The 13160-nt window shown below is 38.6% G+C and overlaps 1 protein-coding gene across 2 annotated transcripts in view; it reads left to right on the top strand.

Annotated features, from left to right (window-relative positions):
* Window positions 1-13160, top strand: part of LRP6 (LDL receptor related protein 6) — a 194998-nt gene that overhangs the window by 109213 nt on the left and 72625 nt on the right. For both annotated transcript variants that reach the window (XM_074936314.1, XM_074936305.1), the window contains exons 4-5: window positions 2865-3061; window positions 3852-3983. In XM_074936314.1, coding sequence (XP_074792415.1) covers window positions 2865-3061; window positions 3852-3983 — 329 coding nt within the window. The remainder of the gene's footprint in view (window positions 1-2864; window positions 3062-3851; window positions 3984-13160) is intronic.

Here is a 13160-nt window from a genome sequence, read left to right on the forward strand (position 1 = left end):
CCAGTTTCTCCCCTTCCTCCCCACCAAACCCTTTCAGCCCTTAATGCAGATCATACTTAAAATTGCTTCATAGCAGCCCGAGAGGGAGTATTGCTTCTTTTATATTACTTCTCTTCCTTTCCCTGCTTTCTGTGGTTCCACTCTCCTCCCTCCCATCCCTCTCCACGAAAGAAAGAAAGAAAGAGAGAGAAAAAGCTCCCATTGATTAGAATCTAGAGCTGGCAGATTTAGGAAGGTCCGTTTAGTGAAGCTCAACTTCATTGCTGATGCAAATTGTGTAGCCACTCTTGAGCAAACTTGCTAATATGGCCCATAAAACATGTTTAGAGAGAATAAAATGCCAGTTAGATTAGGTGATTGAAAATGAACTATCACCACATCTCCTAATTGCTGTCCAGAAAACTACATGAAGTGGAGCATAGTGTTATATTATTACTTAGCTTAATGAAGTACCAGAAACCAGTACCTGTGTACTTAGGTTTAAAGACTTTTTCACCATGACCTGTCCTTTTATCTACAGAAAAAAAAACACATTTAAGTATAATCACATAACTGATGGAGCAATCAAGTGTGGTAGCTTCCTAGTCTTTATGAACCTTTCCAGATAGGGTCAGGCTTAGATAAGGATCACAAATCACTTTATGCATTGCATGTTAAGGGTTAGATTTTCAAAAGTGCTTTGCACCCAGCATCTTCCATTGTTCTCAATGACATATTCTCTTTGAGGGCTCTTGGGACCTGAGAACGTTTAAAAATCTGGGCACTTTATTTCGGTGCCTAAATGGGAACTGAGCTCTCTTGAAAAATATGGCTTGAGTTGTAGGTGCGCACTAAGGGCTCTTGAAAAATTTGACCTTGGGTATTCAGAGCAGTGTGGGGTTTTGTTGTTGTTTTTTGGTTTTTTTTGGGGGGGAGGGGTGTTGGTAGTCAGTGAGACCTTGGAATTCTGCTGTTTTAATGATCATGTTAAAAGACTTGGACAAATTATGACCCTGTTAAAACTTGTGTCTAATTACGCAGACTTGAAAGCTTTTTAATGGCTATTTGGCATATATTTTTTTAAAACTCCGTTATTCTGGGAGTTCCAGTAGGTCAAGCTTCATTGTCACAATGTTGGATTTCAACTGAAACCTACATTATAATAGTCTCTCACAATGTGTGAACTTGAGTTTCCTCATTTTAATTAGGTGCTAATAAATACCTGTCTGACCCAGATGAAGGCATGTAAAAGAGCGGTTATGGTTTGATATCCGAGATCCTATTGCAAAATGTAAGAAAATAGAAGATTTTATTTAGTGTGGTGTTGGAACATAAACATGACCATTAAATGAATCAACGTGTTTTTCTAGCAAATTGAAGAGTAGCAGTTTTTAAAAGACAGTTTATCAATAATTGAATGTGCTAGAGTGAAAGTACTAGAAATTGCAATGTCCTTTATCCAAAGAGCCACTGGTCCAGTACATGTTCATACTTCACAATACTGTCCTGCTGCTATGCTTTTAACACTGATCAGAAAAGTGAGAATATTGTTGTCCCTCATTCAGTTGTTGACTCCTGTCTAGGAGGGAGTGTGTGGATATTTCTTCAAGTTATGCAACCAGCAACTCCTTTCCACTCAAGAAAAGACTGAAATGAGGCTGGCTGGTCATTGTACATCTTACAAATCCTGATCCCAAAGAAACTGAGCCTGTACCTCAAGCTCTAATCTTTGGTCAGAAATGTGTCTTCAGAATTCATGGGAAGTGGGGTTCCATAACTATCTTTTAGGATGTCTGCTTTACTTTAGTAGTCCTCTTAAATAAATGCAGCTTGCCAAAATGAGTTTGACCTGTGCCAGCAACTGAATGTCTAGTGGAAATGTGTATCAATTTCTGTTGTTAAGTCCTACTTCATCCATTTTCTAAGCAGAAGCTAGATAGTGGCACCAAGGAAGGAAGGAATGGCAAAAGCGCAGAGGTATTAAAAATTGACAACATTCAGAACAGAAGAACACTGGGTAAAGGGGGTGTTTGGAAGTCAGCTACAGTGTTTCGTATGTGTGAGGTGAGGTAGAACATGCTGCTTTTGGGGTGAGGGAGAAAGACTGCAAAATACTTAGTTTTAATCCCATGAGGCCAGATTCATTGATGACTGATTTCAGCATAGCAGAAATCTGAACATGTTGTCTTCCACAATGTTTGTACTTCATTTTGGGGATAGGTAAGGACCGCATAAAAGGGGAAACTGGGGTGAGAAGAGATGTCATAGCAATGTGGCCAATAGATGACTCTTAATGGCCCTGCTTTTAATAAATATTAAAACAATCTAATGAAATAAATGATGATAAATAGAACTCTGGTAGTTAAACACTTTGTAATATTTAAATTTTTGATACAATAGCTATTCTTCTAATGGTTGAAAATAATAGTAAACCTAGAAGAGATGGTTGGCCCCGGGGCTTGGTAATAGATCACAAACCCTTTCAATTCTAAATCTGTGTCAAGGTTGGAAGTGACTTGAATTATTTATTGGTCGTTTGGCATGTGTGAAATGAAATGTGTAATTTCAGTATAACTCTCTGTTTGTGCAGCACTTTGAAAAGGTAACTACTCCTTGGCACTTTTATAGTGCTTTGTTAGTGGAGCTGTATACCCCGAACAGCTGGCATCTGTTGGCATTCTGGCATCAACGGATTGGCCAATAGAAAGTGAATTGCCCTCCATTGCTAATGCGCTTTCCCATGGATAAACAGAAGGCTTTGTTCAGCAGTGCTATCAGTGTAACACCTTTTCATAGATGATATACTACTTTAAACGTAAAATTTAAAACAAAAGTGTACTTTTAATTATATGTGAACATGTGTTTTCCTCCTTGTACCCTATTAGGCAAGCAGTGGTTAAAGGTTCTCTTCCACATCCTTTTGCTTTGACTTTGTTTGGGGACACATTGTACTGGACTGACTGGAACACTCATTCTATTTTGGCTTGCAACAAGTATTCTGGGGAGGACCTGCGTGAAATACATTCCAACATTTTCTCTCCCATGGATATCCATGTTTTCAGTCAACAGAGGCAGCCAAATGGTAAGGAGTCTTGGTTTCTTTTCTAGCTGCAGGTTGGAACTGATCTGTAGAAGTCTGATATGCCTTTCTGTTTGGGGACAGGAGGAAATTACGTGAGAGCTGGATGGCTACATTTGCTTTATGATGCAACAGTTTCCAAAGCAGGGGACTTGGGAATAGACCTAAAGGGACACTGAGTATTCTTTACGTTGTTCTTTAACATTAATAAAACATCTCACCCCTCCTCCTCCTCCTCTTGCCTGCCATAGTGATGCTGTGCAGTGTTCCTTTTTATTTATTTATTTTTAAGGGGGCCGTGTGCTGGAGATTTAAACAGCAGGGGACTTACTTTTTCTCTCTCTTGAGCATTACCTGAGAAGTCCATGTTCCTGAATGGAAACTATTGTTAATGTGGCTAATGGTGTTAAACATGACTAGCTTTGTAGGGTAACCACCATCTTAACCTTTTAGTGAATTTATCTTGCTTGCATTTTGTATTTTTGTACATGCCGCTGCTTGTTTTGGTGCTGAGCAGTTTGTGAAACTGATAAGAGCACACATGAAACAAGAATCCTATGTAGAGCCAAATGCCACATTTTCAAGAAAGGAAATATGCAATGTCTTTGCAGTTGGGTACAATAATTATCCACTCTTAATGATTGGAATTAACTTTTACTTGTTCTGTGTTTATTATTTCCTCCTTTATCCGCTTTCCGAACACAGACTCTTAAAAAAGCCTTGTGCCTCCTGACACATGAGACGAGGTCATTTGTTATGAAAAATATTAATCTGTGTGATTTATGTTCAACAGCTACAAACCCATGTGGAAGTAATAATGGTGGCTGCTCCCACTTGTGTTTGATGTCTCCTATCAAGCCTTCTTATCAGTGTGCTTGTCCCACTGGTGTGAAACTCCTTGAGAATGGAAAGAACTGCAAAGATGGTAGGCTTTGTTTTTGAAAGATTATTTTGGAATAAAGTTGATGTAGTTTCTGCAAGAAAGGTGTTTGTCCATTTAATTGGATAATGCATATGAAGGGGCTCGTGGGTTGGAAATATTATTATGGGAAATAGTAGGATAGAATGATTTATGCTTTTCCAATACAGATATACATTATAGGGAATGTTCCCTGAAGACTTGCACATGCATGGAAAACTTCTAATTGTGTTCTGTTAATATGTTCATCTCTCTACTTTTTAAAAGAGAAGGCATGGTCTCATGGCTAAAGAATAGGTACTGGAGACAAGATTTGGGGTCTAGTCCCAGCACCGCCACTGATTGACTGTGTGGCATTGGGCAAGCATTTTGAGCCTTGGTTTCCTCATCTCTTAAAAAAGGAGGTAACAACTACCTCATATATTGCTTCTTAGGGCAGGTCTACACCTAAAACGCTGGATAGGTGCAGCTGAACCACTGTCACGCTGAAGTGAAGACGCTCCTATGATGATGGGAGAGCTTCTCCCATCGGTACAGTTAATCCACCTCCCTGAGAGGTGGGAGCTATATTGACGGAGAAGCTCTCCCCTTTGTATGCCGGAGGTTAGGTTGGTATAACTCTGACGCTCAGGGATGTGGACTTTTCACACCCCTGAGCAGCACAGTTCTACTGATGTAAGTCTGTAGTGTAGACCTGGCCTCAATGAATTAATGTCTGTAAAGCACTTCTGTTGTTGTTGTACATTAAATATTTTCATCCCTTCTTCGAGATCCAACCAAGCAAAATATCTCTTTAATGCTGCCACTTATCCTACCCCATTCATACCTAACATCATAGGCTGAAACTTTCAGATCATGTGCTTAAAGTTAGGCACTTGAATCTATATTTAGGCACTAAAATAAGTGTGGCATTATTTCCAGAGGTGTTGAGCACCCAGAGGTCTAGCTGACTTGTTAGGGAAATATGACTGCTCAACACCCCTCCCTGAAAATCAAGTGATGTTTACTAAAGTGCCTAAATATAGATTCAGGTGCCTAACTTTAGGCACTCAAGTTTGAAAATCTAAATAATTTTTAACATTGGATCGGATTGCTATAATGATCCTGATGTCAAACAGCTGAAGAGTAAGTATCAGGATCAAATTAACTCTTGTAAAACAAAGAACCTTTTTTCATGCAGACTCTCTCCCCACTGAAAAGTTAGCAAGGGGGGGGGGAACCCATAAAATGATACAGGCAGAATTAATTTTAAATAGAATAATTTGAAAAAAATGTTTATTTTATTAACGTTCCCTTTTATATTTAATATAAGACATTTTCTAGGACTTGTCAGCTGCTCTTCAGTGTTTCCTCTTATCTCCTCCTATTTCACTCCGCCTGATTGTTTAACATGGCTAGTTGTGTCCGTGAGAACCTTATTAAAATAAATTGCCTCTTGTACATAGAAGAGCAAAAAAGCATAAAGATTCTAAAGCAGCCTTGCAAAATCGTCATGAGGAATTGCCAGCCCATGCAAAAAATTTACTTTCCCACCCTTACCATGATGAACAAGCTAATGTTTTTATTACCTGTCAAAATAAATTATCTGAGGCATGTGGATGAAGAGTATTTATTTTCATAAATAAAAATCTCATATAATTTAAATTCTGATATCAGATTCTGGATATTCACAGCCATAAAATATATCAGCTTATTTCTTTGTCTGGTTCATGATGAGTCAATTTTTACTCCATTCTCTCCATAAGAACATGAGATACTGAACCATTAGTGTGCTCCTGTTCAGACATACAGCATAGCTCTTCATATATCAGTGATTTTATTTACTAAGAATCACTTTAAAGCATTGTGCAAGTGATATGTAGAGTATGTGCAACAGAGACTTAGATGATCATATCAATATCAAGTTGTGTGTTCCTCCTGTTCTCTGCCTGTGGCACACAATAGTTTAGTCTCCTGAGGGCTATAATACTTTGATCTAATTATGGTTGTTCGGTGTGGAGGCGGCTGGGTGGTGTTTTGTGGCCTCTGATATACAGGAGATCAGATGAGATGATCTGGTGGTCACTCTGGTCTTAAACTCTATGACTCTGCCTGACTCTCTGAATGATCCAAAATAACAAGCCCACCTTTTAAGAGGTGGAATGGAAATTAAAAATGGAAAATCCATTTCCTTAGTCAATACGTGCTGTATACCCCACTGCTAAACAGGATTAGAGTAGTCAGTGCAAAACAAAGTAAAAATATATACACCTCAAGCCTTGTTTCACATTCTAGGATGTCCCACTGTGCTTACCTAATGCCCCAGTACGCATCATTCTGGTAAATCACAGTTGCTAAGAGACTTTTGCTGGGGGAGGATAGGACCAAAGGGAACCAGGGAAGGCCTGTGTGTGGGGTATGGTCCAGCTTTCAAAGTTGTTATGCTTTGCCCAGAGATTATATAATAATAATAAAAAAAAAAAGTATCTTTGACAATTGTGCTCCTTCTTTGAGGTGGTGAAGGTGACAGAGACTTGGGGCTGCTGTGGGTGAGGGAGGCAGGACTTTCCTGAGCCCTACAGGGCCAGCTCCAAGTTGCCTTCAATTGCTTTTGGTAGTTGTGAAATGTCAAAATTGTGAATTTTGTGGGGCATTGCAGTTAAAAAGAGCAGGCCAGCAGGACTCCCAAGGATCTAAAAAGTAAATCTGTTCTTGTTTATGTGTAGACTTCCTCTTGTAGGCTGCTTACTGATATTAGTGAAATAAATTGATTTTCCATTTTTACTCTGCAGTTGGCCTGTTAAATGTGTCTGTCCTGGAAAGAGTGAAACTGAACACAGTGAATTAAAAAAATCAATTTTTCCCTGTGAGCCAGATCCATTCAGTAAATTTCAGTTGTGCTGAAAGAACCAAAAAAGCTGAATAATTAAAGTTTCAGATGAGGTTTTGAAATGTAACATGTTTTTGACTTTGCTGGGAAAAAAGATGATTTCCAGTTAAAAAGCAGTGAAAATGAGGAGAGAGACAATGTCTCTTTCTTTCAAGGCAATTTTATCTTCTAGTGGTGGTCTGAGCAAAAATCATGATAGCTCTGAAACTAAATAATAAATTGTTTCATACTGAAAGGAATACCTCTGAGAAGCAGAGATCCTTATTTTTCTGGAATGTTAGATTAGTGCGCTGGCCAGAACAGGAAAGATTTGGAGGGTGATTATTGTGTGCATGTTTGCAGTGGTTTGGCATTGACAGATGAACCTTGCAGCCAAAGGTGAGGCTGGCTGACCCTCGTTGAGCAGTTTCCATGACAACTAGCATTTTTTAATAGTTTCAGTTTATAGCAAAGTGTGTTTTCTAGTGTTTTGGGTTTTTTTAAATCGCACCTTAGAGGAACTTCATTTTTTCTGACTATTCAGAACAATACATTTTCTTTTTTTTCCCCTTTCCTGTTTTGGGTAGATTCCATAAACTTCTCTCCAAAGTATTTTAGGAAGGGTTGATGTATGAGCTGGGATAAAGTTAGTTATTCTCCTCATGACTAATTATACTGACTGGTCAGTCACTTTTAATTTCCACTCCCCTTCCAAAAGAAAACAGTTATGTAATTGGGACTTTGGCTTACTTCCAATGCTAACACTCCTCCAACATCTGGGTGAAAGTTCAAAAATCCCTATTACTCAAAGAAAAGAGAGGGAGAATGACCCGGTTGCCAGCCAGCAATTCCTCAATCGATATGTCCAAGGCTAACTGAGCTATTTTGAGCATGCAACTGCTACAGCCAGTATACTTTACTTACGTTGTCATTGAACTACTGATGCTTTAGCTTGCTGTTCTGTAAAGCACTTTGGGGTGTTTTTCAGTATGACATGCATCCATATGAACCTAATTCTATTGACACTCTGGCTGTATATATGCTGTTTGATTGACATTTCTTTTTGTTTAATGGTAAAATTTGAGTTTGTTTTTAGAGGCCTACTGCGTTCTTGTTTATCTTGGGAAGATCTCCCCATTCATTCACTTGCACTCTGTGTCCTTATGTGCGCTAGACATTTTCTTCTTCTTTCCCACTTTTTCTACCACCAGTACAGTTTAACTGTTGGCACTTGGAAAGGAATAAACACTACAGTAGTTGCTTTCACTCAGTGAGGAGACCTAATATTTTTCTAATGTAGCATTGTTAATAAATAAATAAATAAATATATATTTTTTTTGACTGTGAATCTTGCTTTGGTTTTCCTGTTCACTGTCAAGAAGAGACATTCTTTATCCCATCCATATCTAGCAACCCTTATACTGTTTGTTTTTCTTTTTTTTTCTTGTCTTGAGGACAGCTACCAGAACTCTGTATTTTCTGTTGCAGTTTAAGAGTACCCCTTGAAACTCCTAAATTCTCTGCCTCCACAGCCTGTAAAGCCCGAATCCAGATTTCCTTATACATATCAAGATTCTTAACTTTAAAATTGTTCCTTTCCCCACCTCCCTTTAAACAAGAGAGAAATTTGCCATTAATTTCTGGACACTTCTTCCTTTTCCTCTGCAAATTCAAGGCTGTTGTCATCTAGATGAGAAATCTTGCTGGGGTTCTATCTCTTCTCTCCTCCTGTAGTAGCAGGGGCAGACTGACAGCAACAGGTACAACAATGGATGGAATAAAAATCAAGGCAAAGATTTTTAGGAGCAGGAAGTTTAATCAAATATGTAATAATTGTATTGAGAATTTATTCATTATTTACGCTTGATAAGGCACAGAGAGAGAATTAGACTTGTGCTAGGCCTGGGTCTTGTTATTTATATAGTCCTGGACCGATACCAAGAAAATACTGTTATTCTGAGGGACCAACAATGGTTTTAAAGTAAAATAATGTACACATCACCAGGGCAACAAGCAGATGCTTTGTTTATACTATTGTAAAGCTGGAATTCATTGTAAAGCGTGGCAGGTCGTGACACACGTGACTTTAAAGTCATGTCATTGCAAGTATCCGCTTGCTTCTTCCCATTCTTTCCTAGATCTCTCTTCCTCCCCCCATGTGTTTAAATTAGACTTGATTATTAGTAGAGACTTTCTAGAGAAATATTAGGAGTAGTAGAACTAATACAATGCACTGCCAGCTTGCAAAGCCAGCTTTCAAACTGCTTAATAAAAGTAGGCTAAAGTTTTCAAACATGGGTGCCCTAAAGTAAGGCTTCTGTGTCCATATTTAGACACCTAAATAAGTGGCTTGACTTTTCAAAAAGAACTGAGCACCCAGTGAGTTCCCATGAACACCTAACTTTAGGAACCCGGATAGACAGATAGATATTTTTTTTAAATGTTGGTCTTGGTCTCCAACTTTAATCGTATATAAACTATTGGGTGCTAAAATTCTCATAAATTGTATGGGAGATCAGCAAGATGGTAATCTGAGGACCTGATTTTCAAAACCTGCCCGATTGTTTAATTTATAGCACTACTTCAGTATTTTTGGCTTTCTGTTAAATGCTAACTTTAAATATAGTTCCGTTACACTTGAATTAAAAAAGCACATTACATTTGGTAGCTCCAGTGTGTTCCCCTCTCCCACTGAAGTCATGGTGGTAGTGGGGTTATGAGCCATTTTATATATTCATAAGGAGTTACAGTGCCCCAGTAAATGATGACTTGAAACCCTATACACAGGCACGCACAATCCTCTGAAATCCTCTTTCCTGCATTTTTTCCTCTTAAGTATGTGTACCCGGTATGATTTTTTCCTGTATTGTTCACCGGTGGAGGCAGAAGCTTTTTGGTTTTGGTTTTGTTTTTAATCTTGTACCAAAGCAAAACAAAAATGCAAAAATTTTAAGTGAAACTTCGTTACCGTGGGGTCAAAGGACAAAAGTTACAAGCTGCAACTATTCTGGGTAACTATCTTAGAAAATTGATGGTGTATGTACAGAGTCTTGAAGCTGGACGTTAGTCCTGTGTGTGTGTGTTTGTTTTTAATGACCTCTGGAATTTGAATTAACAAAATACTGAGATTTAAAAACTTCATGTCTTGCGCAACCTACATGTCTTGCATAGTCCTCTGAACATAGTCCTCACAATCCAATGTTATATGAGGCTTTTCAACGGATGTTTTGTACAAGTTTGTCTAGTTTTTAGTTTGGAGTCTTCCCTTATTTGTTCCAAGGTGGTGATATGTGGCCAGTGGTCATCCTATAGATATTCCAACCTCTGAGATTTACTACTTTTGGTATTAGTCAGGACAAGGAGAGCCTGCTGAGATCATCTGAAGTTACACCGCTTCAACCTAAACTTCTGATGAGGTGCTTCTCTGCTAATCAATTCCCATTTTCCCAACAGAATGGCTTTCAAAAGCGATATAACTAGCCAGATAAGTTGTCTGTTTACAGAGGTGTGGATAATCGCTTTAAAGAACATTTTTAACTCTTTATTGCTTGATTGGCCATGTTTGCGGGGTTGGTTTTGTTTGATGAGTGGAATGTTTGCTATGCTCCTAGATAAAGACCATGAAATTCTTAGCTCAAAGATCCGGTGTGCAACATAGGTTAACTGAAAGCCAATAATTTCCTGATATTGAATGAGGTCTTAGAGACACGGGTCCTAGAGACACAGATATGTCTACACTTAAAGTGCTATGGCAGCACATGTGCAACACTACAGCTGCCCCGCTGTAGCACTTCAGTGTAGACAATACTTCCGTTGATGGGAGGGGTACTTCTGTCGGCACTGGTAATTCTCCCCAAAAGGCAGTAGCTAGGCCAACAGACAAATTCTTCCATAGACATACCACTGTCTACACCAGGGGTTAGGTCGGTATGTTTACGTCTCTCAGGGGTATGGATTTTTCACACTCCTGAGAGATGTAGCTATGTCGATGTATGTTCTACAGTGGAGACCAGCCTGCAGTCTGTTTGACAAAACAAAATTCTTTTTTCTTTTGTCAATGCTGTGTTGAAATGGAGCTTATTTGAGAACAATCAGAAGGTCAATTTGTCAATTTTAAGGGTGAATTTCAGCACAGACAGTACTTTACTCAGCTGAAGTCTTTCTGGCAAACTGGCAATAGTTCTTCAAAATGATCATAACTTTCACCCATGTCCAAGAAAGTTTTTTAAAGTTACATATTAAAATTACTATCTGAAATACTTCATATGACTTCTTTTGATCATCTGCAAACCTGATGGTAATGCATTCCTACCACTTTAACTGCAGTTGATGATGATGATGATGATTTCTACAATTTAGGTCAAATGGAAGCTTGGATAAAAGATGATGTGGATTCTGATGAGGCTGTATTGGAGAATCTTTTGTTAATTGACTATGAATAGTTGAGGTAGTTGGTGCAAATTGATTATTTGTGCATCTATTACTGTATATATGGTAATTCAATGTAAGTATGTTTTGACCTTGACATCGAATCAAGATTTTATTTATTTATTTATTTATTTATTTTTTGTGGATATAGTACGTTAATAGACTTCTGTGACAAGGTTGCTTACTTTTTTTTAACTTTTGTAATCATGGGACTTATAGTGTATTTCTACACATCAATTAAACACCCGCAGCTGGCCTATGTCAGCTGACTCAGGCTCAGTCTTTCGGGCTGTTTAATTGCAGTGTAGACGTTCAGGCTCAGGCTGGAGCCTGGGTTCCAGATTCTGTGATGGGGGAGGGTCCCAGAGCCTGGGCACCAACCTGTGCCCGGACATCTACCCTGTATATTTATAGCCTCGCAACCTGAGCTTGAGTCAGCTGACGTGGGCCAACCGCGAGTGTTTAATTGCTGTGTAGCATACCCTTGTAACCCTGGTCTCTTTTTCTTTTGTTTAAGTCTCATGTTAAAGTTTAAAGAAGGCATAAAATATAGCTGCGGGATGGGGAAAACCTACATTGGATAATGCATAAAAGAAGAGTTTTCTGCTAGCTAAATAGCTGAAAAATGTATACATACATTTCTAAACGAGAACGCGATGGTTTAGGATGGAGTATAACAGTCTTTTTAGAGTAACAGCCGTGTTAGTCTGTATTCGCAAAAAGAAAAAAGAAAAGGAGTACTTGTGGCACCCTAGAGACTAACCAGTTCATTTGAGCATGAGCTTTCGTGAGCTACAGCTCACCTCATCGGATGCATAGCATATCGTGGAAACTGCAGAAGACATTATATACACACAGAGACCATGTATATAATGTCTTCTGCAGTTTCCACGATATGCTATGCATCCGATGAGGTGAGCTGTAGCTCACGAAAGCTCATGCTCAAATGAACTGGTTAGTCTCTAGGGTGCCACAAGTACTCCTTTTCTTTTTTCTTTTTACAGTCTTTTTAGTCCATTTTTAAGAAAGAACACTTGTATTAATGTTCTAAACTTTTATTGTTCAAAATCACCATCTTCTTTAGCAGTGTTTCTCAACCATTTTGTGCTGGCGACCCTCTTTGGACTTAAAAAACAAACAGACAGTAAAGTGTGACCCCCACCCCGCACTAGAAAAACTTACGGCCACTTACCTTAAGCTCAGGGCTTTGGGCTTCAGCCGCTGCTCAGGGCTGAAACATGTACGTTAGCTTTCTGGGGCCCAAGCAATTGCTCTGCTTTCTACCCCCTAAACCCAGCCCTGCTTGTGATCCTCTTAAACCCATCTGGTGACTCTTACCAAATAGATAAATCACCTCACCCATTCCAGTTAAGTTGGTTTATCTTAAATAAAAATGAAATTCATTGGCATAGGATAAAAACTTTAAAATCCTGCAAAATAAATTATTATTGAAAATAAAAATATTTTCAGATACAATGACAAATTCACCACTAGCTTGTGCTGTACTCCGTGGAAAAATCAGCTACAGCATAAATGAACAGATTTTTTTTCCCTCTGTAAATGTAAAGGTTGTAAAGGCATCAGTACACTTCATTTCAGCATGACTTTGTAAGCCTATGTAGTAGTGGTCTTCACATCTTGATACAGACTTCTTTCATTAGATGTGTTAATGAAGAGTCCATCCAGCTTCATGAGAGTCAATCCCAGCAATATGATGCATTTCCCCCGTTAAACAAACCAGGTTGATTGACACAGGAATTTCACAGGAGGGTCACTCTCATTGTTTTATATTAGCTTGTTTCATAGGTATGTCACTGTTTAAACACACTTTTTTTTTTTAATAAAAGGTTTTTCCCTATTGCCACCAGATATGTTATCTATCAGAGGGTAGCCAACTGTTGGTTCCA

This window comes from Natator depressus, chromosome 1, assembly GCF_965152275.1.
Source record: "Natator depressus isolate rNatDep1 chromosome 1, rNatDep2.hap1, whole genome shotgun sequence".
In the NCBI taxonomy this organism is placed as follows: Eukaryota; Metazoa; Chordata; order Testudines; family Cheloniidae; genus Natator; species Natator depressus.